General features: G+C 53.9%; 1 protein-coding gene across 1 annotated transcript in view; it reads right to left on the minus strand.

Annotated features, from left to right (window-relative positions):
* The window catches only part of LOC119978265 (probable cytosolic oligopeptidase A), a 75,660-nt gene that overhangs the window by 42,342 nt on the left and 9,168 nt on the right, over positions 1–24,150 (minus strand). Inside the window, exons 3-4 of the mRNA XM_038819753.1 lie at positions 10,986–11,122; positions 3,521–3,589 (exon numbers count right to left, since the gene is read on the minus strand). Coding sequence (XP_038675681.1) covers positions 3,521–3,589; positions 10,986–11,122 — 206 coding nt within the window. The remainder of the gene's footprint in view (positions 1–3,520; positions 3,590–10,985; positions 11,123–24,150) is intronic.

The raw sequence follows: 24,150 nt of genomic DNA on the forward strand, positions 1-24,150 counted from the left end.
ACCGTGTCAGGGTGAACGAAGCTTTCCGTGCTCCCGGAGTCCAGCAGGCAGTCCGTCTTGTGGCCGTTGAGGTGGATCAGCGTAGTCGTTTTGGCGAGCGTGCGTGGATGAGACTGGTCGAGTTGAACGGCCGCGAGCCGTGGAGAAAATCCGTCGTCGCTGTCCGAATCCATGCTGGAGGGACCTTGCGTGGCAGATGTGGAAGTCGGTGGCCAGGATCCATATGTGGGGTGAACGGCCGCGAGCCGTGGAGAAAATCCGTCGTCGCTGTCCGATTCCATGCTGGAGGGACCTTGCGTGGCAGATGTGGAAGCCGGTGGCCAGGATCCCCAGGTGAGGTCTGTTCCCCAAGATGGCGGCGCCCAGGACCCGCACGTGGGGTCGGGGCCCCAAGATGGCGGCGCCCAGGACCCGCACGTGGGGTCGGCACCCCAAGATGGCGGCGCCCAGGAAGCCCTCGTGGCCGCTGGAGGCGGAGCTAGCGTTCCCGGCGCTGTGAGCGGAGAGGCGCGCAGGCCGGCTCCAAGAGGTGAGTGACCGGCATCAGCTGCGGGGATGCACAAGCCGGCTCCAGGACGCCGGCTAGGTGCATCAGCTGTGGGGATGCGGAAGCCGGCTCCAGGACGCCGGCTAGGTGCATCAGCTGCGGGGATGCACAAGCCGGCTCCAGGACGCCGGCTAGGTGCATCAGCTGTGGGGATGCGGAAGCCGGCTCCAGGACGCCGGCTAGGTGCATCAGCTGTGGGGATGCACAAGCCGGCTCCAGGACGCCGGCTAGGTGCATCAGCTGTGGGGATGCGGAAGCCGGCTCCAGGACGCCGGCTAGGTGCATCAGCTGTGGGGATGCGGAAGCCGGCTCCAGGACGCCGGCTAGGTGCATCAGCTGTGGGCGGAGGTAAGGCGCGCGGGCCGGGTGCGGGGGGCCGGGGGCGGGGGGGAGCCGAGTCGCGCTGCGGGCAGGCAGGGACCGGGGGGCCCGGAGAGGCGAGCCGGTCGGGCGCCGGGGCCCGGGGGTGGGGGGAGCCGGGTCCGGGAGCGAGGGAAGCAGGGCCGCTGCGGGCAGGCAGGGACCAGGGAGGCCCGGAGAGGCGAGCCGGTCGGGCGCCGGGGCCCGGGGGCGGGGGGGAGAAACGTGCGCGGCGGGCAGGCAGAGGCCTGGAGGGGCCGGGGAGGTGCGCATGTCGGCCGGCGGGGCGCGAGTCGGTAGCAGCTGGGGCGGCCCTGGGGGAGAGAGGGAGGCACACAGGCCGTTTGCAGAGGCCTGGGGGAGGGGGGGAGAGTGCTGTGCAGCTTCCAGAAGCGCTGCAGCCAGCGTTTTGGCCTGGCAGACCGTGGAGTAGTGGCCCTTCTTCCCGCAGCTCTTACAGAGGGCGGAGCGGGCTGGGCAGCGCGAGCGAGGGTGCTTAGCGTACCCACAAAAGTAGCAGCGGGGCCCCGCGGATTTATCGGGGCGCCCCGCGGCACAAGCCTGAGGGAGGCCGGGAGCGGTGGGTAGCTGGTGGGAAGCGTGCCAGGAGGCGGCCTGGCCAGGGTCATAGGTGCGCGCGCTTTGATCTGCGACCTCCAGGGAGGCGGAGAGAGTCAGTGTCTCCGTTAAACTGAGTTCGTCTCTTTCCAGCATCCGCTGGCGGATCACGGGGGACAGCATCCCAGCCACGTAAGCGTCTCTGACGAGTAGCTCCATGTGCTCTGTAGCGGACACCGCTTCACAGGCGCAACCTCTCCCCAGGGCACAGAGGGCCCGGGCGTATTGGTCTAGAGACTCACCGGGGACCTGCTTTCTGGTGGCCAGCAGATGTCGAGCGAATACCCTGTTGATGGGTTTGAGGAATTGTCCTTTTAGCTTCCGTATAGCTTCATCATAGTCTGTTTCGTCTTCGATTATTGAGTAAGCGGCAATACCCACGCTGGAGTGGAGGACGTGCAGCTTCTGTGCCCCGGTGGGGGGGGTGGTTGTAGATGCCAGGAACCCTTCGAGGCAAGTCAGCCAGAGCTTAAAGAGTTCTGTAGAGTTCAGAGTTTGCGGGCTGATGCGGAGGCATTCGGGCTTGATGCGGAACTCCATCTTCAAAGTTGTAGTTAATTAAATTGATGCACCATCAATTGCACGCGAGGCGAGTGATTTACCAATGTCAGGCTTTAATTAACTAGAACACAGCCTGGCGATCGTCTACAGTGGAAAAGGCCGATCGTCAGGCTTCTGAGCATTTATACCTCGTTGATAGAGGCGTGGTTAACTCAGCCTCTCGGCCAATCGGTCGAGAGGCACATGACCGACCAGGGCCAATGGTAAGCCGACGTTCTGGCCCAATGGCAGACGAGTATGCAGATCATATCATCACACCTCACTGGCAACTTTCTTTACTCATTTGACAGCAATCACCAACTTTCAAAGACTGAGTGCACTTTCCAACATAATAGAAGAAATTGTGGGGCAGCTACTATTTCATAGAATTCCTACAGTGCAGAAGGAAGCCATTCGGCATCCACCCTCTGAAAGAGCATCCTACCTGCCACCCCTCCCCCCCCACCCCTATTCCCTATCCTCGTAACCCCACCAAACCTGCATATCCTTGGACACTAAGAAACAATTTATCATGGCCAATCCACCTAACCTGTGTGGAGGGCATAGCTATGAAGAGAGGTTGGATAAACTCGGTTTGTTTTCACTGGAACGACACACATTGAGGGGCAGCCAGATAGAAGTCTACAAAACTATGAGGAGCGTGAATTGAGTGGACAGTCAGAAGCTAATTCCCAGGGTGGAAGAGTCAATTACTGGGGGGACACAGGTTTAAGATGCGGGGGGAAAGTTCAGAGGAGATGTGCGAGGTAAGATTTTAGTTTAGATGGGCAGCATGGCCGCCGCAGGTTTGGAGGGCGGAAGGGCCTGTTCCTGTCCAGTACTTTTCTTTGTTCTTTGTATACAGAGGGTAATGGGTGGCTGGAACTCGCTACCAGAGGAAGTGGTGGAAGCAGGTATGATAGTGACGTTTAAGAGCGTCTTGACAAATATATGAATAGGATGGGACTAGAGGGATATGGACCCCAGAAATGCAGAAGGTTTTAGGTTAGGCAGGCAGCATGGTCAGCGCAGGCTTGGAGGGCTGAAGGGCCTTTCCTGTGCTGTACTTTTCTTTGTTCTTTTAACCTGCACATCTTTGGACTGTGGGAGGAAACCGGAGCACCCAGAGGAAACCCACGCAGACACGGGGAGAACGTGCATACTCCACACAGTCAACGAAGGACAGAATTGAACCTGGGTACCTGGCGCTGTGAGGCAGCAGCACTAGCCATCATGCCACACAATTGTGGAATGACCTGTTATTAAGTTAACATAAAACTAATGAGACCACAAGCGCCAGTCATCACTGGCACAGTGGCATACTTCGAGTCATAAAACTACACTGTGATAGTGAAGAAGTTTGAAATGTGACCACAGCTGGAGGTTGAACTCTTGACTGCAGTTTGGTTTGGATTATGCCAAGCTCGTATCCAAAGGAATGTTGTGTTTATTCACCTTGTAAGCGTTGTACAACGTAACACTCTGAGAAAGTCGTATATTCTCTCTCACAATCAGTGGTGCTACCTGTAACACAAGGCACCGGCAGATCAATATAGTTCTCATTCTCTTGGTCTTCAATGAATTTAAGATTAAATACCTTAAATAACCTTTGCACATTTTAAGGAAGCAACAGGGGTACTTAGAATGCCAAAGGAGAATTGCTAATGCCATTATCACATCTATCCTTTTGGGACCAGTTAGACCATAGGGGGGGGGGGGGGGGGGGGGGGGAGCAGATGTAGGCCATTCAGCCCATCGAGCTTACTCCACCTTTCAGTGAGATCATGACTGAACTGTTAGTGAGTCACCCACGCACTGTGGAACTGAGGCCAAACAGCAGGAAGATTGAAAGCTTCGGATTTGATGAGAAAATGGAATCTCATCTGCCCCAAGGTAAAGTCTGGTACATTTTATTGCCATTTAACCCAAAACAATTGGGAGTTAGATTTTCGGTTTCAACCGACAGCAGGGGAAGCAACCCTAACCTAGATCACAGACGAGAAACTGGCCCCACGTTCATAGTCGGGCCTCAGTGCCATTCAGTCAACCAATTGCTCAAGCATTTGAGGTCGGAGGGGCCTGAAGAATCAGTAGTTCTTCCACAAGCCCAACCCATCAGACATGAATAACTAGGGTTTGCCAACTGAGATTAAATGTATTCCTGGAGGGTTCAGCACATGACTTTCCCCTCCACGCTCCAGCCATTGGTCGGCCAACACATTTAGATTTAGATTTACTATCACGTGTACCGAGGTACAGTGAAAAGTATTGTTCTGCGAGCAGTCCAGGCTGATGGCTCCATACATTAAAAAAATCGGACATGACTTCCGGTGGCGGCGATGTACGAGTGAGCCGCACATTCGGTGGGCTCTCACTCCGGCGGGGCTGAACAGCTGATTCCCCGCGATAACGGGACCACGGGGGCGGCAAAAAGGCTGCCAGGAACAGAAGAGGAGAGCGGGCTGCAGCAGATGGAAGTGTGGGAGGCCAGCAGGTGAGGAAGAAAGAGAGAGAGAGAGACGGAGGCAAGGAGGAAGCTGACCTGAAGGGTAAGATGGCGGACCCACGGACCTTCCTCCCTTCAGGACAAAGGAAAAAAAAAGTTTGGAGTTGCTGAGGAGGGACAGCTTGGACCCACTTCAGATGCCCAGGAGGTACAATTCAAGGAGCTGGGCGAAGGAAAGCGGCAGCGAAGGCGCTGAGGAGCGGGCTGCGGCATATGGAACAGCGGGATTCCAGAAGGCAGAAGAAGAAGGAGAAAAAGGGACAGAGACAAGGACCTGAAGAAAATTACCTGGGACCTAAGATGGCGGACACACGGACCCCGGACTCAGCAATCCAGCTGGCGCTGGATAACATGCTCCAGGTAATGAAGTCCAGTTTTGAAGCGCTGAAGCGGGACAGCTTGGACCCAATCCAGAAAGCGGTGGATCAGCTGAACCAGAGGCTGGACACCCAGGATGTTAAAGTTAAGGAGCTGGGAGAGGCAGTGGAGGAGCAGGCGGATGCGCAAATGGTTGCAGCGCTAGAAGTGGACGGCCTGAAAGAGCGGCAGAGAAGACTGCTGGACAGAGTGGAGGAGCTGGAGAATAGAGTCCGCAGGAACAATCTGAGGATGGTCGGCCTCCCGGAGGGGGCGGAGGGAGCTGATGCTGCAGCATTTGTAGCAGACTTGCTGAAGCAGCTGATGGGGGCCGAAGCCTTTCCGCGACCGCTGGAGCTGGAGGGGGCACACAGAGTGCAGGCAAGGCAGGGGCGGCCGGGCGGACCCCCCCGCCCGATGGTGATTAGGTTCCACAGGTTCGTGGACAAGGAGCGGGTGCTGCAGTGGGCAAAGAGCGCCAGGAGCAGCACGTGGAACAACAGTGTTCTCCGCATTTATCAGGACCTAAGCCAGGAGGTGGCTCGGCGGCGAGCAGCCTTTAAGAATGTCAAGGAGGTGCTGTTCAAGAAGCACGTGAAGTTTGGTCTGCTGTTCCCAGCTCGGCTATGGGTCACGCACCAGGGTCAACACCTCTCCGAGCCCGAAGAAGCGATGGATTTTGTGAGGGACCTGGGGCTGGTCCCGAAAGGAGGCCCCAAGGACGCGAGTTAGGGCCCGAGGATTTCTGTGGGAAGGAACACCGAATGTGCCTGGACTGCTGCTCAACGGTTTGCTGGGCCAAAGGGGCCAAGCGGAACATTTGAGACTCTTTCCTTTGTTCATGGACATTTATGTGCTTTTCTCTTTTTTTCTGTGGTTTTTTTTCTTTTTTTTTCCTGTTTGGGCTTTTTGTGCAGCTCGCGGAAGACACTGGAGCCGGCTTGCCCCAGTGGGTGGGGAGGAGGACGGGGAAACAAGGGGAATGGGACAGGAAGGCGCCGGAGTGTTGAGTCACCGGGCTAGCAGATTGGCTAGTCAAGGAAGTCAGATGGGGGGGGAAGTTACAGCCAGTAGATGGCAGGGGTGGGGGGTATCGGGGGATGGGGTTAGGGGAGGGGGGGGTTGTTCTGCTGACGGGAGAGGGACTTGAAATAGGCACTGGAAAGGAGGTCGAGGGTGGAGGCAGCCAAAGGGCGGTCCAGGAATGGCGCGACGCACGGATCAGGGGCCGGCCCGAGAAAGGCTATGGCTGACCGGCGGGGTGGGGGGGGTAGGATGTGCCCCCCGACCAGGCTGATCACCTGGAACGTTAAGGGACTGAATGGGCCGGTTAAGAGGGCGCGGGTGTTCGCGCACTTGCGGGCCCGGAGGGCGGACGTAATTATGTTGCAGGAGACACATCTGAAAGTGTCAGACCAGACCAGGCTAAGGAAGGGCTGGATTAGCCAGGTCTTCCACTCGGACTTGGACTCGAAGTCCAGAGGGGTGGCAATCATGATCAACAAGCGCGTGCAATTTGAGGCAGAGGGCATATCCGCAGACAGGGGGGGCAGATACCTGATGGTACGGGGCAGATTGGAGGGGAGAAGAGTGGTGCTGGTGAATATATATGCCCCGAACTGGGATGACGTGGACTTCATTAAAAGAGTGCTGGGGAAGATCCCGGACTTGGATTCTCGCAGGCTAATAATGGGAGGGGACTTTAACATGGTCCTTGACCCGACTTTGGATCGGTCGTGTCCCAGAACGGGTAGACTCTCAGCAATGGCAAGGGAGCTGAAAGGGTTTATGGAGCAAATGGGGGCAGTGGACCCCTGGAGAGAGGGACAGCCAACAGGAAGGGGCTACTCGTTTTACTCGCACGTCCACAAAGTATATTCCAGGATAGATTTCTTTGTACTAAGCAAGGACTGTATGGGGGAGGTAACGAACACGGAATACTCAGCAATTACCATTTCAGACCATGCCCCGCATTGGGTGGACCTGCAGTTCGGGGGAGCGAGCTATCAACGCCGCAATGGAGGCTAGATGTGGGACTGCTGTCGGAGGAGGGGATCTGCGAGAGGCTTTGGAAATGTATAAAAAATTACCTGCAGGTGAATGACACTGGGGAGGTCTCAGCGGCGACCGTGTGGGAGGCGCTAAAGGCAGTAGTGCGGGGGGAGCTGATTTCAATTGGGGCCCACAGAGCCAAGGCAGACCGGGCAGAGATGGATAGATTGGTCAGGGAAATGGGTCGGATAGATGAAGAGCACGCGGAGTCCCCGGGGGAGGTTTTACTCAGGGAGAGGCAGAGACTACAGGCGGAACTGGGGGCACTATCCACGAGCAGGGCCGTGGAACAGCTTAGGAAGGCGAGGGGAGTGGTGTACGAGTATGGGGAAAAGGCCAGCAGACTGTTAGCGCAGCAACTCAGGAGATGGGAGGCGGCCAGGGAAATAGGTAGAGTGAGGGACGAGGGGGGGTGCAAAGTGGAGGATCCGGCAGAATTGAATAGGGTATTCCAGGACTTCTATCGTAAGCTGTATACTTCGGAGCCGCCGGAAGAACCGGAGGGGATGAAAAGGTTTCTGGACGGGTTAACATTCCCAACTGTTGGGGGGGGGGGGCGAGTGGAAGAGCTGGGGGCCCCGATTAGAGTAGAGGAGGTATTGGGGGGCCTAAAGGCCATGCAGTCGGGGAAGTCCCCGGGGCCGGATGGATACCCAGTAGAGTTTTATAGGAAGTTCTCTGAGCTGGTGGGCCCAGTCTTGGTGAGGGTTTTCAATGAGGCAAGGGACAGAGGGACCCTGCCGCCAACAATGTCACAAGCCACCATATCTCTGATATTGAAGCGGGGTAAAGACCCGGAGGTGTGCGGGTCCTACAGGCCAATCTCCCTGATTAATGTAGACGCCAAGCTCCTGGCAAAGGTACTGGCGGGTAGAATGGAGGACTGTGTACCGGAGGTGATTGGGGAGGATCAAACGGGGTTCGTGAAAGGTAGGCAGCTGGCGGCCAATCTGAGGAGATTGCTCAATGTAATAATGATGCCCCCGGCGGGCAGAGAAGTGGAGGTAGTGGTGGCAATGGACGCCGAGAAGGCCTTTGACCGGGTGGAGTGGGACTATCTATGGGAGGTTTGGGTTCGGGGAGGGATTGGTGGATTGGATCAAATTATTATATCAGGCCCCGAGGGCCAGCGTCAGGACCAACAGAGAAGTGTCGGAGTACTTTAGGTTGTACCGAGGGACCAGGCAGGGCTGCCCGCTCTCCCCGCTGCTGTTTGCGCTGGCCATAGAGCCGCTGGCGATTGCGCTGAGAGCCGCAGAGGGTTGGAAGGGGATGGTGAGGGGCGGGGTTGAACACAGGGTTTCTCTTTATGCAGACGACCTGCTCCTGTACGTGTCGGACCCAGTGGCCGGGATGGGAACTATACTGGGAATGCTGAGGGAGTTCGGCCAGTTCTCAGGATACAAATTAAATACGGTCAAGAGTGAAATGTTTGTGGTCCAGGCAAGGGGCCAGGAGAACAGATTGAGAGGGCTACCGTTTAGGCTAGTTGAGGAAAATTTCCGGTATTTGGGAATCCAGGTGGCACGAGACTGGGGCAGGCTGCATAAGTTAAATTTGGCCAGGGTGGTGGAGCAAATGAAGGGAGAGTTTCGGAGATGGGATGCACTCCCGCTGTCGCTGGCAGGGAGGGTGCAGACTGTAAAGATGACAATCCTCCCTCGATTTTTGTTTATTTTTCAGTGCCTCCCGATCTTTATCCCACAGTCCTTCTTCAAAAGAGTTAACGGGCTGATCATGAGCTTTGTCTGGGCGGGAAAGTCTCCGCGGGTGAAGAAGGCGATGTTGGAGAGGAACTGCAGCGAGGGAGGGCTGGCTTTGCCGAGTCTGGTCAATTATTACTGGGCGGCCAACATCGCTATGATAAGGAAGTGGATGGTGGGTACGGGGTCTATTTGGGAGCGGGTGGAGGCGGCTTCGTGCAGGGGCTCCAGTTTGGAAGCCCTGGTCACGGCTCCTCTACCGCTGCCGCCGGCCAAGTACACCACCAGCCCGGTAGTGGTGGCGACCCTGCGGATATGGGGCCAGTGGAGGAGGCATGTGGGGGAGATGGGGGCGTCTGTCTGGGCGCCAATCTGCGACAACCATCGGTTTGCCCCCGGCAGTATGGATGGGGGGTTCCGAGTATGGCGGCGAGCAGGGGCGGGAAGGGTGGGTGATATGTTCCTGGAAGGGAGCTTCGCGAGTTTGAGGAGCTTGGAGGAGAAATTTGGGTTGGCAAGGGGAAATGATTTTAGATACCTACAGTTGCGGGACTTTGTTCGTAGACAGGTCCCATCTTTCCCGCGCCTCCCGCCAATGGGGATCCTCGACAGAATAGTCTCTAGGAGGGAAGAAGGGGAGGGCAGTCTCGGGTATATATAAGGTGCTCATGAGGGAGGAAGGGTCCCAGACAGAGGAACTGAAACTTAAATGGGAGGAGGAGATAGGCGGGGAAATGGAGGATGGGCTGTGGGCAGAGGCCCTGAGTAGGGTAAACTCGACCGCGACATGTGCTAGGCTCGGGCTGATCCAATTTAAGGTCGTTCACCGGGCCCATATGACGGTGGCTCGGATGAGCAAATTTTTCGGGATAGAGGACAAATGCGCTAGGTGCGCGGAAGGACCACATGTTTTGGGCATGCCCTGAGCTGAGGGGGTACTGGGAGGGATTTGCGGGGGTCATGTCCCAGGTGCTAAAAACAAGGGTGGTGATGAGTCCAGGGGTGGCAATTTTTGGGGTTTCGGAAGACCCGGGCGTCCAGGGGGAGAAAGAGGCCGATGTGCTGGCCTTTGCTTCCCTGATAGCCCGGCGACGAATATTATTGGCGTGGAGGGACTCAAAGCCCCCGAAGACTGAGTGGTGGCTTGCGGACATGTCAAGTTTCCTGGGGATGGAAAAAATTAAGTTCGCCTTGAGGGGATCTGTGCAGGGGTTCACCCGGAGGTGGCAACCATTTATTGACTTCTTTGCGGGAGAGTGAGCGTCAGCAGGGGGGTGGGGGGAGGGGTAGAGTAGAGTAGGAGGGAAAATATGGCGGGTAGTACCGGTGGGAGGGGAGCGGGCTTGTGCAATATGTTACGATGGAAGTATTGAAAGTACGTGGATGTTTGCACATTTTTGCCTTTTTTGCTTCCTTTCTGATGATGTCTGTAACTGTTTATAAAGCCAAAAACTACCTCAATAAAATTGTTTATTAAAAAAACAAAATCGGACATATGATAAATATATGATGTAAATACAGTACATAGACATCGGGTGAAGCACACAGAATATAGTGCTACATCCATGCTTGTGGCGCAAGACCTTCCTACACCAATTGGAAATCAAAATGACTCATTACCCAATCGGATGATGCTCAACTTCAGCCAAACAGCCTTTCCCTCCCTACAACTCCCCCCCCCCCCCCCCCCCCCCCCCCCCACCACCACCCCACCTTTTCAATATTTTTATATATGGCAAAGTAAAATGAAATGTTCAAAAAAAATTACACCCCAAAAGAATGTTTTTAACGTCTCAATGATTTTTCTCCATGGTTGTACACAGCGGTATCTTGGAGATTTATCTCCAATTCCTGGCGACTCCAGGCCCAATCCTGAAGGGTTGGCGACCCTATGAATAACGGGCGAGGAAAATTTCGGGGACTCAAATAGAATATGAATTTTGAAGGGGCCTGGAATGGCAAATTTGAAACATTATTTCCTCTAACAATAATAGTAATCATTTATTGTCACAAGTAGGCTTCAATGAAGTTACTGTGAAAAGCCCCGGTCGCCACATTCCGGCGCCTGTTCGGGGAGGGAATTGAACACGCACTGCTGGCCTTGTTCTACATTACAAGTCAGCTGTTTAGCCCACTGTGCTAAACCCGCCCCTGTAAAACCAGCCCTCTGGCCACAAGCTCACAAGATAATTCTGGATGACGAAAGCTATTCAGCTTAATTTAGCTCATTCATCCAGAAAGCGATAGCACTGGTACAGCGTGATGTTTTTTCTCTGATTCTCTGAAAAAAGATGACACAAACCTCGTGAAAAGCTCTCCGTATTTCGGGACTGTTCTTTACATTAGACAGGAAAGACACAATCATCCAGCTGTAGTGAAAGGGGAATTGCAGAATTTCCAATCTGTCAAACACTGATGTCCATGTTTTCTCTTCATTTCCTAACATGACATAGTTACAAAAAAAAAGCAATTTTTTTCTGCAGGATTTTCAACTTGACAATAATCTGCTTTATAGGAGAGCTAAGACCACATTTACGGTAGTTTTTCATCTCAAGTGTTTATTGCTTTATCACTCAGTGAATGGTTCCTGAGCTCAAACTGAGAGCAGGAACTGCTGGTGTTGTTTACCACACTCCCACACATCCATCATTGTCTGTACAGAACAGAGCGATAGACTGTCATAGCTCATTGTCCTTTTGGCACTTATAGGCAGGATCAAAACCAATTCATGCAAGTTGAAAATCTTAGCACTGACAATAATTAAAGGTCCTGAGAGAGAGAAAAAAAATCACCCTCAACCTTAAGTGTGGGAGTCCTTTCATATTTAGTATAACTCAACATTCTTTGTCAGATCGTGACTACTTTACATAGAAATCTCATTCGAATCTAGTAAGTAGTTATATACAATCATTTTGAGAAGACCACGCAAAGGTGAACATGTGCATAATATAATTAACCAGGGAGAACAATGGTAAATGTGTCCAACAAAAATTAACCTGATCTACAGATGGGGACCAGTAATATTATTAGTGGTGAGCTAATTCAATATCTCCCGAAGGAGCCTATGCTATCACCCACAGCATGGGAACCATAACATCTGAACAATGGATCGAGGACCACTGTGGTATAAGGGTGCTCAGTATAGCAAGGTGGAACTGGGAAAACAGTACCGCCCACATTGTTATGTAGAGTGTCACACGATAGTGGACTGGGTATGGAGAGTCCAGTCGACATGACGATAGCTCCTTTTTTGGGCTATACTTTGTCCATATGTATATTGCCATGTGTCACCAATGAAAACTTAATGCTCAACCTTACAAGCCTCTGGACCTTATGGTGAAATCTACTGAACAAACCCTGACAATGACCACTTAATGGTATTATGGATGGGATGATGGAAAACAGGGAGTGATTCCCCAAAGACCATGATCCACACATACAGGTAAAAGTGTAAGAAAAGAGTTATGACCATCTATTGAACTAAGTGATCGAATGTATGGGGATAAAATTTAGGGAGATATCAGGTAGAATTTTCCCAAAAATGACTAGTGTCATTTTGAGCGGGTAAAACCAGTGCGAATCGCGCCAGCTGTTCTGGCTCATTTCCCACTGCAATTCTCCCACACTTAGTCATACACTGAATTCTCCATCGCCCACCACCGGTTGCAGAGTTCCCAATGCAGTGGAGAATCCAGCGTCTTCCAAAAAATGGGATTGGCACCTGGCACTGATCCCATTCCAATATTCCAGTCTCCCGTTAGAGGCAGCATTGAGGTTTGTGTCCTGTGCCGTGGGGAGGATGTAAATACGTCAATTAGACCCATTTGTGTTCTATTAACGGACTGGGCACCGGATTCTCCCAGCCTGGATCTCGGATTATGTGGGCCGGGATTCACATGGGCGTGAATTGCTGCAAATATTTGCAAGCATGGTCCTGGCTCTGTGGACCTCACGGTGGATCAAGAGGGTAACTATTTTTAACTATTGCTCCCAAAGGCTAGGCAGGAGTCTCTGTAATGGGGGTTTTCCAAGAGGGGGTCAATGGGAGGGCTGGTGGGGGTCTCTCTTATGGCGGAGGGTCTGTTGGGGGTCTCTCTTAAGCGGGGGTTTCTGTAATGGGGAAGATGGTGGGGAGGTCGGGAATCTTCGTCATATGCGTGGCAGTGCGTGGCCCAGAAAATCCCGTAGTAAGGCGGGGGGTAGGGGGGGGGGGGGGGGGGGGGGGGGCAGAATTGTAATGCGGGGGCGGGGAAGGGGGCCTAGCTGCCGGACCTCGCAATCGGGCTGCCATTTTAACCAAAATGGCAGTCCGATAGTGGGATTTGCGACGGAGTCCTTCGTAATCCCCACCATGCATAAATTTGCATGGCACTGGAAAGTGAATTGCCTCTGGATTCTCACCCCCAGTGTGAGCGCAAATCAAAGACAATTCATCTCCAATGGGAGGACACAGGGGTTGGATTCTCCGGTTCCCCAGCAGCGTGTTCCTCGACTGCGTGCTGTTTGTCAGCCCCCCGCTAACAAGTTCAAGCAGCACTTAACCAGCACTTGCACAGCCAACCCCACTCAACTCGCAGCCACGGTGCCGAAAAGACAGGCCCCAAAATTCGGCGATGTTCATCTGGGTAGACTCCTCGATGTGGTGAAGGCCAGAAGGGATGTCCTCCGAGGGTGAGCCACAAGGCAGCCAGTGCTGCCTTGGACGAGGTGGCGGTGGCGTGAGCTCGGCAGTGTGACCAGGAGGACTGGCCTCCAGTGTTGTAAGAAGGTGACTACACTGAGCAACATGGTTGAATTCACATCAACACCCTCCACCCCGCCCCCGTCCCCCAAGATCTTTCCACCCCCACCCGAGCAACCACACCCCACAACCCTCCCTTCAACCCCTTCCTTCACACCCCTCTCCCACCACTGTGAACCATGCGTGTGGCTAATAATGCCCTCTCTGTGTCTCCACAGGAGAAGCTCTCCCACAATCATTAGGAGAATGCCCAGACTGACGGAGGTGTGACGGACATACGGATCCTCACCACCTTCAAGGAACGGGCCCTGGAGATGACACAGGTGGCTGAGAACAGAGCAGTCACCAATGCGGAGATTGGCAGAATCCGCAGTGGTGAGGATCCACCGGGATCCACCTCGAGGACCTGTCGAATGTGAATTGTTATTGCCATATTGATGACCCCTCCCATTGACAACATGTCCATTCTCTCACAGGTCCTCCTGCCAACGGTGCTGGCCCATCCCGGGTAGCCCCCTCTCCTGCCTCCCAAGAGAACACTTCGGAGGAAGATACAATCGATGAATCACAGTTGTCAACCCCACCCTCCACTAGTAAAGGTACACACACCTCGGTGGGAAATGTTAGTGGTCAGGCTTCTGGGGCACAATCTGGTGAGCGCCACACAGCTGCTGATGCACATCAGGTGGAGGCAGGAACCCCCAGGTGAGACAGCAGTCGGAGGTCTGCTGGATCCCAGGACCATGCTGGATCCCAGCCTGGCACTGAGCCTGTGGTATGTGGTTACCCAGAGCTGAGGGAGACGTTAGGATGCGGCCCAGACATTCAGAGGGAAATGTCAGCATAACTGCAGCAAGTCCATTGGAGGAGTCCCAGAGGTTACGGGTGTAGGAGATGTCGCCAGCAATGCTTAGCACCGAGACCATCGCTGCTAGGCTGACGACCGCAGTGGAGAGCCTGGTGTACGATGTCGACAACATTAGTGAAGGTGTCCAAGGCATCACAGTCGGCAACGGCCATGGCTGAGGGTCTTGGTTGAATGTGCCATTGACAAGTGCGCCAGGGCCTCCGGCCCCAGAGAGGATGCCCACCAGGGGCATCAAAGGCCACGGGATTGTAATGATATGTATAATCTAAGGAGTGTAAAGGGTTGACAAGATGATGTTCATGTATCTCAACACTAGATGGCATCACAGAGTAGTCTTATAAAACGCTGCGTCACTAAGCATTCTGGGTGAAGCTTATGGAGAAGGATAGTGAGAGGTTGAGATAGAGTGTTAGTTGTATTAGAAAAACATTATAGATTACTTTTTTTTTGTATAAAGAACCCAGTTCATTTATTCCACATAAGGGGCAATTTAGCGTGACTAATCCACCTACTCTGTACCTCTTTATGATTTTGGGGGCGAAACCCACGCAAACACGGGGAGAATATGCAAACTCCACACAGACAGTGACCCAGAATCAGGATCGAACCTGGGACCTCGGCGCCGTGAGGCAGCATAGATTTAATACTGTTGTTTTGTTAGCTATTATTTGGTAGAATGTGCAAACCATTTGAAGTAGTGTAAAATAAATTAACTTTGTTTTAAATACATAGCTTGATGTTCTTTATAAACACTACAACTTTTAGCTATCTTGGAGAACTATACAAGGAACATCACAAGGACAAGATAAGCAGTTGGTTGCCTCAAAATTGCATCCTGGGGAGACACCTAGATGTAGTGGTAGAGCTAGGAAGGTTAAGCACTTTGAGCATCACTGAGAGCCTCAGGGGAGGGGAGAAGGTTGGGTGGGTTGGGTTGGGTGTGAGGGGGTGGGGTATTGTTGGACTCCAAGACACAGCGAAAACCTTTGAGCACAACCAGTATGACGCTTCTGTCACTTTCTTCCACTGTGCGGACTGACCTCTGAACCCTTAGACCATCTCTCCAGGCATCTGCCACCACCCCCCCCCCCCCCGCACCATAGCAAGTGCAACCCAGTTGATAAATCGCCCCCATCATATTTAAAGCTGATGTCATCTTCACAGAGACAAACAGAGGAATTGCCATAAGTTGCACAGCATCCAAACAAGATATGTTACTGCTATTTATCAGGAAACTTAGAAAACAATCATTTATTTTTCCCACATAAATTAGTCATCCCTTACACCATAATCCTGATTTAGTGTTGCATCTGGATGATCCAACACCCTTAGCAAACCTACGCCACTAAATCACTTGAGGTGACAAAGAAACAACAGATAAGGCTGATATTCATAGCTGTTTGGGTTTGGTATATAATTACATGTTAAAGAAATGAGCTAGATTTCTGAAAGTGCAACGTGGTCCTTGATACATAGAGGCAGGCTCTGCCTGGCTAAACTTGTTCTTTCGTTGAACAATTTCTCCTTTAACTTGTCTACTTCCTCCAAATAAAAGGTGAGGCTATCTGCACAGGTCCCCGTTATGCCTGTCTTTTTGTGGGGTATGTGGAACATTCCTTGTTCCAGTCCTACTCAGAGCCCCTCCCACAACTCTTTACATTACATTGATGACTGGATCAGTGCTGTTTCAGGCTCTCGTTTGGACCTGGAAAACTTTATAAATTTTGCTCCGGTTTCCACCCACCTAACACCCTCACGGGGTCCGTCTTTGAGACTTCCCTTCCCTTCCTTGACTCCTCGGTCTCCATTTCTGGTGATGGATTGAACACCAATATTTATTGGTGGACCCCCAACTCCCACAGTTACCTCAACTTCACTTCCTCACACCCCGCTCCCTGCAAGGACTCCATTCCATTCTCCCAGTTTCTCCACGTGCATCGTATCTTTTCTGATGATGCTACTTTCCACTTCTGACATGTCTTATTTTCTCCTGAACCAAGGTTTCCCTCTCTCACTGTGTCAACAGGACCCTCAGCTATGTCCAACCCATTTTCTATACTTTAACCTTCACCCTGTCCCCTCCCTACCAGAACAACGATAGGGTTTCCCTTGTCCTCAACAGCCTACATATTCAAAGAATCATCGTCCACCATTTCCCCAACTCCAGCATGATGCCAGCATCAAACACACCTTCCCCTTGCCTCCCCTGTCAGTATTCCGTTGGGACTATTCCCTCCATGATATCCTGATCCACTCCTCTATCATCCCCCCTGATACCTTTCCATGCAATCACTGGAGGTATAAACACCTCCCTCCTCACTGTCTAAGGCCCCAAACACTCCCTTCAGGTGAAGCAGAGATTCACTTGCACATCTTACAATTTAGTCAACTGCATTCACTGCTCACAATGCAGCCTGTTCTACATTGGGGAGGCTAAACACAGAGGGGTAACCATTTTGCAGAACACCATCACTCAATCCACAAGTACGACCCTGACCTTTATGTTGCTGCCCATTCATTTCACCATCTTGCTCTCGTGCCCACATTTCTGTCCTCAACCTGCTACAATGTTCCAGTGAAATCCAACACAAACTGGAGGAACAAAACTTCCAATTAGGCACTTTACAACCTTCTGGACCTAACATTGAATTAAACAACTTCAGAACATGGACACTATCCTCCGTTTTGATAGTTTAAAATGTTTTTCCAAGCCACATGTCAGGAATGTAATGGAATACTCTCCACTTGTCTGGATGAGTGCAGCTCCAACAACTCTCGAGGAGCTCGACACCAGGGCAGCACGGTGGTGCAGTGGTTAGCACTGCTGCCTAATGGACTTCCGGAGGTGGCCATGGAGTGCGTAGTCACACACTGGGTACCTCCGGCTCAAAGGCGTTGGTTTGAGCTCGTTTTACCAAAAGGTGGAGACATTTTGACAGGAAAGTGCAGCTGAAGATGTGGAGGAGGAGATCCCCCCATGAGTGGCATGTCTCTTGGTTACCAGACCCGGCAGAAAAAGGTTAAAGACCTGCGAAGGAATTGGAGGAGACCTGATGCGCAGTAGCAATTGTGAAGATGGCACTGGGGAAGGGTTATCGCAAGTTGGAAAACCCCAGGTGGAGCAGTTGATGCCGTTTATTAGAGGAGAATTTCGACAGCAGCAAAAGGAGTTCATGAGGATCAGGGTGTGATGGGGGTTGGGGTGTTGCGACATGGCAGTGGTGGAGAATGAGCGGTCATGGAGAAGGGGGCCATCTTTGATGAGCCCGGTTAAGAGTAAAATCAAAGGAGGTATAATTGGAAGGGAAGGATGGCGAACGATAGAGGGGAGTGGAGGCGTAAGCTTCCAGTAAGGTTCGTAAAATGGAATGTACGGGGACTGAACGGGCCAGTGAAGAGGTCTTGGATCTTCGTGCCCTTGAAGAGCTTGAAGGCTGGGGTTGACGCCCTGCAGGAGTCGCACCTCCGGGTGAAGGATCAGATTAGGCTGAGAAATGGATGGGGAACATTTAGTAGCTAGTGATCACTGTATAATTAGGTTTAGGATGATGATAAAAAAAGGACCATAGGCAATCCAGAGGAGAATAGACCTCAATGGCACAAGAATGCAGTGGAAAATCTGTAGCTGAACAATGGGCTACCTTCAAAGAACTCATGGTTTGGGCACATGCAAAGTACATTCCCTCAAAATGGAAAGGTAGGGAAATCAAATCCCAGAGCTCCCTGGATGAAGAAAGAGTAGAAATTGAGACAAGAAAAAAGTGTGCTTGATGTACCATCGATTGCACGTGAGGCGAGTGATTTACCAAAGTCAGGCTTTAATTAACTAGAACACAGCTCTGCGATCGTCTACAGTGGAAAGGGACGATCGTCAGGCGTCTGAGCATTTATACCTCGTTAATAGAGGCGTGGTTAACTCAGCCTCTCGGCCAATCGGTCGAGAGGCACATGACCGACCAGGGCCAATGGTAAGCCGACGTTCTGGCCCAATGGCAGACCAGTATGCAGATCATATCATCACATTCACCCCTTACGGAGAAGGAAGGCGGGAGGGGGGGGGGGGGGGTGTGAACGAGACCCAGGGTGGGGGGGGGGGGGGGAAGAACTGATGATATGAGTAGCCGTGGGGAGAATAATTTTCTCTCCGTACCCTTATTGAATTTGGGGGCTTCCCACTGGCCCAGACATAACGATATTTACAAAAAGAAAGTCCATGGGGCTGTAGAACTCTAGAAGGATTCGATCAGTCTTTTGGAGGTCCTTGACGTCCTGGCCGAGCGCCGTAGTGGAGGAGGTGTCGTCGGATCAGCTGATGGTCCTGCTGATGCCTGGAGTCCGGGAGCGATAGACTTCGAGTAGTCTCCGTCACCTGAGCTGGCCGCGGAGACGCCATGGATGAGGGATGGGAAAGCTGAGTGAGGTGCTGGGGTGAAAAAGGGGAGGGGGGGGTCTGTGGTGGGGTGGGGGGGGGGGGGCGCACGCCGGCGGGTGCCAGGTCCCCGGAGGGAGACCGTGTCCTGCCGACCGTCGGGGTACTCCACATACGCGTACTGCGGGTTAGCGTGGAGTAACTGGACATGCTCCACCAACGGGTCGGACTTGTGCACCCGCACATGCTTCCGGAGCAAGATGGGCCCAGGGGTGACCAGCCACGTCGGGAGAGGGGATCCGGAGGACGACTCCCTGGGGAAAACAAGAAGACGCTCATGAGGTGTCTGATTAGTTGCAGTACAGAGGAGTGAGCGGATAGAGTGCAGTGCATCGGGGAGCACCTCTTGCCATCGGGAAATAGGGAGATTTCTAGACCGGAGGGCCAGTAGTATGGTCTTCCAGATGGTACCATTCTCCCGCTCGCCCTGTCCGTTACCCCGGGGGTTATAGCTGGTCGTCCTGCTAGAGGCGATGCCCCTGTCGAGCAGGAATTGACGCAGCTCGTCGCTCATAAATGAGGACCCCCGATCGCTGTGAATGTATGCGGGGTAGCCGAACAGTGAGAAGATGGAGAGTAGGGCCTTAATGACGGTCGATGTGGTCATGTCGGGACAGGGAATGGCGAAGGGGAAGCGGGAGTGTTCGTCGATAACCGCCAGGAAGTAAATGTTGCGGTTGTTAGAGGGAAGGGGCCCCTTGAAGTCAATGCTAAGACGTTCGAAGGGGCGGGATGCTTTGATCAGGTGCGCGCGCTCGGGGCGGTAGAAGTGCGGTTTGCACTCGCCGCAGATGCGGCAGTCACGGGTTACTGTCCTGACTTCCTCGATGGAGTAGGGCAGGTTGCGGGCCTTAATGAAGTGGTGTAGGCGGGTCACCCCTGGATGGCAGAGGTCTGCGTGGAGGGAGCGGAGGCGGTCTATCTGCGCGCTGGCGCAGGTACCGCGGGACAGGGCATCAGGAGGCTCATTGAGCTTCCCAGGACGATACAAGATATCATAGTTGTACGTGGACAACTCGATCCGCCACCGTAAGATCTTGTCATTTTTGATCTTGCCCCTTTGTGCATTATCAAACATGAAGGCTACTGACTGTTGGTCTGTGAGGAGGGTAAACCTCCTGCCGGCCAAATAGTGCCTCCAATGTCGCACAGCTTCGACTATGGCCTGGGCTTCCTTTTCCACAGAGGGGTGGCGGAGTTCGGAAGCCTGGAGAGTTCTGGAGAAGAAGGCCACGGGTCTGCCCGCTTGGTTCAGTGTGGCCGCCAGAGCTACTTCTGATGCGTCGCTCTCGACCTGGAAGGGGAGGGCCTCATCGATGGCGCGCATCGTGGCCTTTGCGATGTCCGCTTTGATGCGGCTAAAGGCCTGGCAGGCCTCCGTCGACGGCGGGAAGGTCGTGGTTTGCATGAGGGGACAGGCCTTGTCCGCGTAGTTGGGAACCCATTGGGTGTAGTATGCGAAAAACCCCAGGCAGCGTTTGAGGGATTTGGGGGTATTGGGGAGAGGGAGTTCCATCGGGGGCGCATGCGTTCGGGGTCGGGGCCTATCACTCCGTTACGCACTACGTAGCCGAGGATGGCTAGGCGGTCGGTGCTGAACACGCATTTATCCTTATTGTACGTGAGGTTAAGGAGTTTTGCGGTTTGGAGGAATTTCTGGAGGTTGGCGTCATGGTCTTGCTGGTCGTGGCCGCAGATGGTGACATTATCAAGATACGGGAAGGTAGCCTGTAATCCGTACTTGTCGACCATTCGGCCCATCTCCCGTTGGAAGACCGAGACCCCATTTGTGACACCAAACGGAACCCTAAGGAAGTGGTAGAGGCGCCCGTCAGCCTCGAACGCGGTGTACAGTCGGTCACTCGCGCGGATGGGGAGCTGGTGGTAAGCGGACTTAAGGTCCATAGTTGAGAAGACCTTGTATGTCGCGATCTCGTTTACCATGGTAGAAATACGGGGAAGAGGATACGCGTCCAGTTGCGTAAACCGATTGATGGTTTGGTTATAATCGATGACCATCCGGTTTTTCTCCCCCGAACGGACCACCAGCACTTGGGCTCGCCAGGGACTGTTGCTGGCCTCGATGACCCCTTCCGTCAGCAACCTCTGAACCTCGGACCTGATGAAGGATCGGTCCTGGGCGCTGTACCGTCTGCTCCGTGTGGCGACGGGTTTGCAATCGGGGGTGAGGTTAGCAAACAGGGAGGGAGGGTCCACTTTGAGGGACGCGAGGCTGCAGACAGTGAGGGGGGTATAGGGCCTCCGAATTGAAAGGTCAAGCTCTGCAGGTTGCACTGGAAGTCCAGTCCTCGGAGTGCCGGTGCGCAAAGGTCAGGGAGGACAAGGAATTTATAATTTTTTAAAACCTTCCCTTGGACCGTGAGGTCCGCGATTCAGCACCCGGTGATGTGGACGGAGTGCGAACCTGAGGCTAAACCGATTTTGCGTGTTACGGGATGGACAGGGAGCGCGCAGCGTCTTACCGTGTCAGGGTGAACGAAGCTTTCCGTGCTCCCGGAGTCCAGCAGGCAGTCCGTTTCGTGGCCGTTGAGGTGGATCAGCGTAGTCGTTTTGGCAGGCGTGCGTGGATGAGACTGGTCGAGTTGAACGGCCGTGAGCCGTGGAGAAAATCCGTCGTCGCCGTCCGAGTCAATGCTGGAGGGACCTTGCGTGGCAGATCTGGAAGTCGGTGGCCAGGATCCATATGTGAGGTGAATGGCCGCGAACCGTGGAGAAAATCCGTCGTCGCTGTCCGATTCGATGCTGGAGGGACCTTGCGTGGCAGATCTGGAAGTCGGTGGCCAGGATCCACATGTGAGGTCTGTTCTCCAAGATGGCGGCGCCCAGTATCCGCACGTGGGGTCGGGGCCCCAAGATGGCGGCGCCCAGGACCCGCACGTGGGGTCGGCACCCCAAGATGGCGGCGCCCAGGAAGCCCTCGTGACCGCTGGTGGCGGAGGTAGCGTTGCCGGCGCTGCGAGCTGATCAGCTGTGGCGGCGCGCAGGCCGGCTCCAGGAGGCGAGCCGGGTGTAGCAGCTGTGGGGACGCGCAGGCCGGCTCCAGGAGGCGAGCCGGGTGTAGCAGCTGTGGGGACGCACAGGCCGGCTCCAGGAGGCGAGCCGGGTGTAGCAGCTGTGGGGACGCGCAGGCCGGCTCCAGGACGCCGGTTAGGTGTAGCAGCTGCGGGAGGAGGTAAGGCGCGCAGGCCGGGTGCGGGGGGCCGGGGGCGGGGGGAGCAGAGTCGCGCTGCGGGCAGGCAGGGACCGGGAGGGCCTGGAGAGGCGAGCCGGTCGGGCGCCGGGGCCCGGGGGCGGGGGGAGCAGAGTCGCGCTGCGGGCAGGCAGGGACCGGGGGGGCCCGGAGAGGCGAGACGGTCGGACGCCGGGGCCCGGGGGCGGGGAGGGGGGGGGGGGGGGGGGGGAGAAACGTGCGGGCAGGCTGGCAGAGGCCTGGAGGGGCCGGGGAGGTGCGCTTGTCGGCCGGCGGGGCGCGAGTCGGGAGCGGCTGGAGGGGCCCTGGGGGAGAGAGAGCGGCACACAGGCCGTTCGCAGAGGCCTGGGGGAAGGGGGTTAGAGTGCTGTGCAGTTTCCAGAAGCGCTGCAGCCAGCGTTTTGGCCAGGCAGACCGTGGAGTAGTGGCCCTTCTTCCCGCAGCTCTTACAGAGGGCGGAGCGGGCTGGGCAGCGTGAGCGAGGCTGTTTAGCGTACCCGCAAAAGTAGCAGCGGGGCCCCGCGGATTTATCGTGGCGCCCCGTGGCACAAGCCTGAGGGAGGCCGGGAGCGGCGGGTGGCTGGTGGGAAGCGTGCCAGGAGGCGGCCTGGCCAGGGTCATAGGTGCGAGCGCTTAGATCTGCGACCTCCAGGGAGGCGGAGAGAGTCAGCGTCTCAGTTAAACTGAGTTCGTCTCTTTCCAGCATCCGCTGGCGGATCACGGGAGACAGCATCCCAGCCACGTAAGCGTCTCTGATGAGTAGCTCCATGTGCTCTGTAGCGGACACCGCTACACAGGCGCAACCTCTCCCCAGGGCATAGAGGGCCTGGGCGTATTGGTCTAGAGACTCACCGGGGACCTGGTTTCTGGTGGCCAGCAGATGTCGGGCGAATACCCTGTTGATCGGTTTGAGGAATTGTCCTTTTAGCTTTTGTATTGCGTCATCATAATCCGTTTCCTCTTTGATTATTGCGTAAGCGTCAATACCCACACTGGAGTGGAGGACGTGCAGCTTCTGTGCCCCGGTGGGGGGGGGTGGTTGTAGATTCTAGGAACCCTTCGAGGCAAGTCAGCCAGAGTTTGAAAAGTTCTGCAGAGTTCGGAGTTTGCGGGCTGATGCGAAGGCATTCGGGCTTGATGCGGAACTCCATCTTCAAAGTCGTAGTTAATTAAATTGATGTACCATCGATTGCACGCGAGGCGAGTGATTTACCAAAGTCAGGCTTTAATTAACTAGAACACAGCTCTGCGATCGTCTACAGTGGAAAGGGACGATCGTCAAGCGTCTGAGCATTTATACCTCGTTAATAGAGGCGTGGCTAACTCAGCCTCTCGGCCAATCGGTCAAGAGGCACATGACCGACCAGGGCCAATGGTAAGCCGACGTTCTGGCCCAATGGCAGACGAGTATGCAGATCATATCATCATAGTGCTCACGACAGGTGTCAGGTAAAATATACAATTGAGAACCAGGCTGAACACAGAAGGTTCAGAGGGGAGGTGATAAAGCAAATAAAACAAGTGAAGAGGGATTATGAGAAAAGACTGGCAACCAAAGTCTTCTGTAGACATATAAACAATAAAAGGGCGGTAAAAGGAAAGGAGGGCCAATTATGTACCTAAAAAGGAATTCACATATGGAGGCTGGAGGCATGGCTGAGGCATTAAATGAAGACTTTGCATCTGTATTTACGAAGGAAGCAGATGCTACCCAGCCCTTGGAGACAGACGAGGAAACTCTGTCCCGAGAGGAGTTCAAAATTGATAAGGAGGTGTTGGATGAACGGTCAGTACTTAAAGTTGACAAGGCACTGAGACCTGATGAGATTCATCTAAGGATATTGAAGGAAGTGAGAGTGGAAATCGCAGGGGCTCTGGCCATAATCTTTCCATCTTCCCTGAATTCAGGGGAGGTGCCAGAGGATTGGAGAGTTGCAAGCATTATGCCCTTTTTCAAAATGGTTTGTGAGGATAAGCACAGCAATTGCAGACTCATCAGTTTAACTTCAGTGGTGGAGAATCTTCGAGAAACAATTATTTGGGATAGATTTAATAGTCACATGGAAAAAGGTGGGCTGATTTGGAACAGCCAGCCTGGATTTGGTAAGAGAAAATCATGTTGAACTAATTTGCTGCAGTTTTTCGAAGAGGAAATAGAGAGGGTTGATGAGGGTAATATAGCTGATATGGTGTACATGGACTTTCAAAAGAAATTTGA

Source organism: Scyliorhinus canicula, chromosome 15 (assembly GCF_902713615.1).
Source record: "Scyliorhinus canicula chromosome 15, sScyCan1.1, whole genome shotgun sequence".
NCBI classification, from domain to species: Eukaryota; Metazoa; Chordata; class Chondrichthyes; order Carcharhiniformes; family Scyliorhinidae; genus Scyliorhinus; species Scyliorhinus canicula.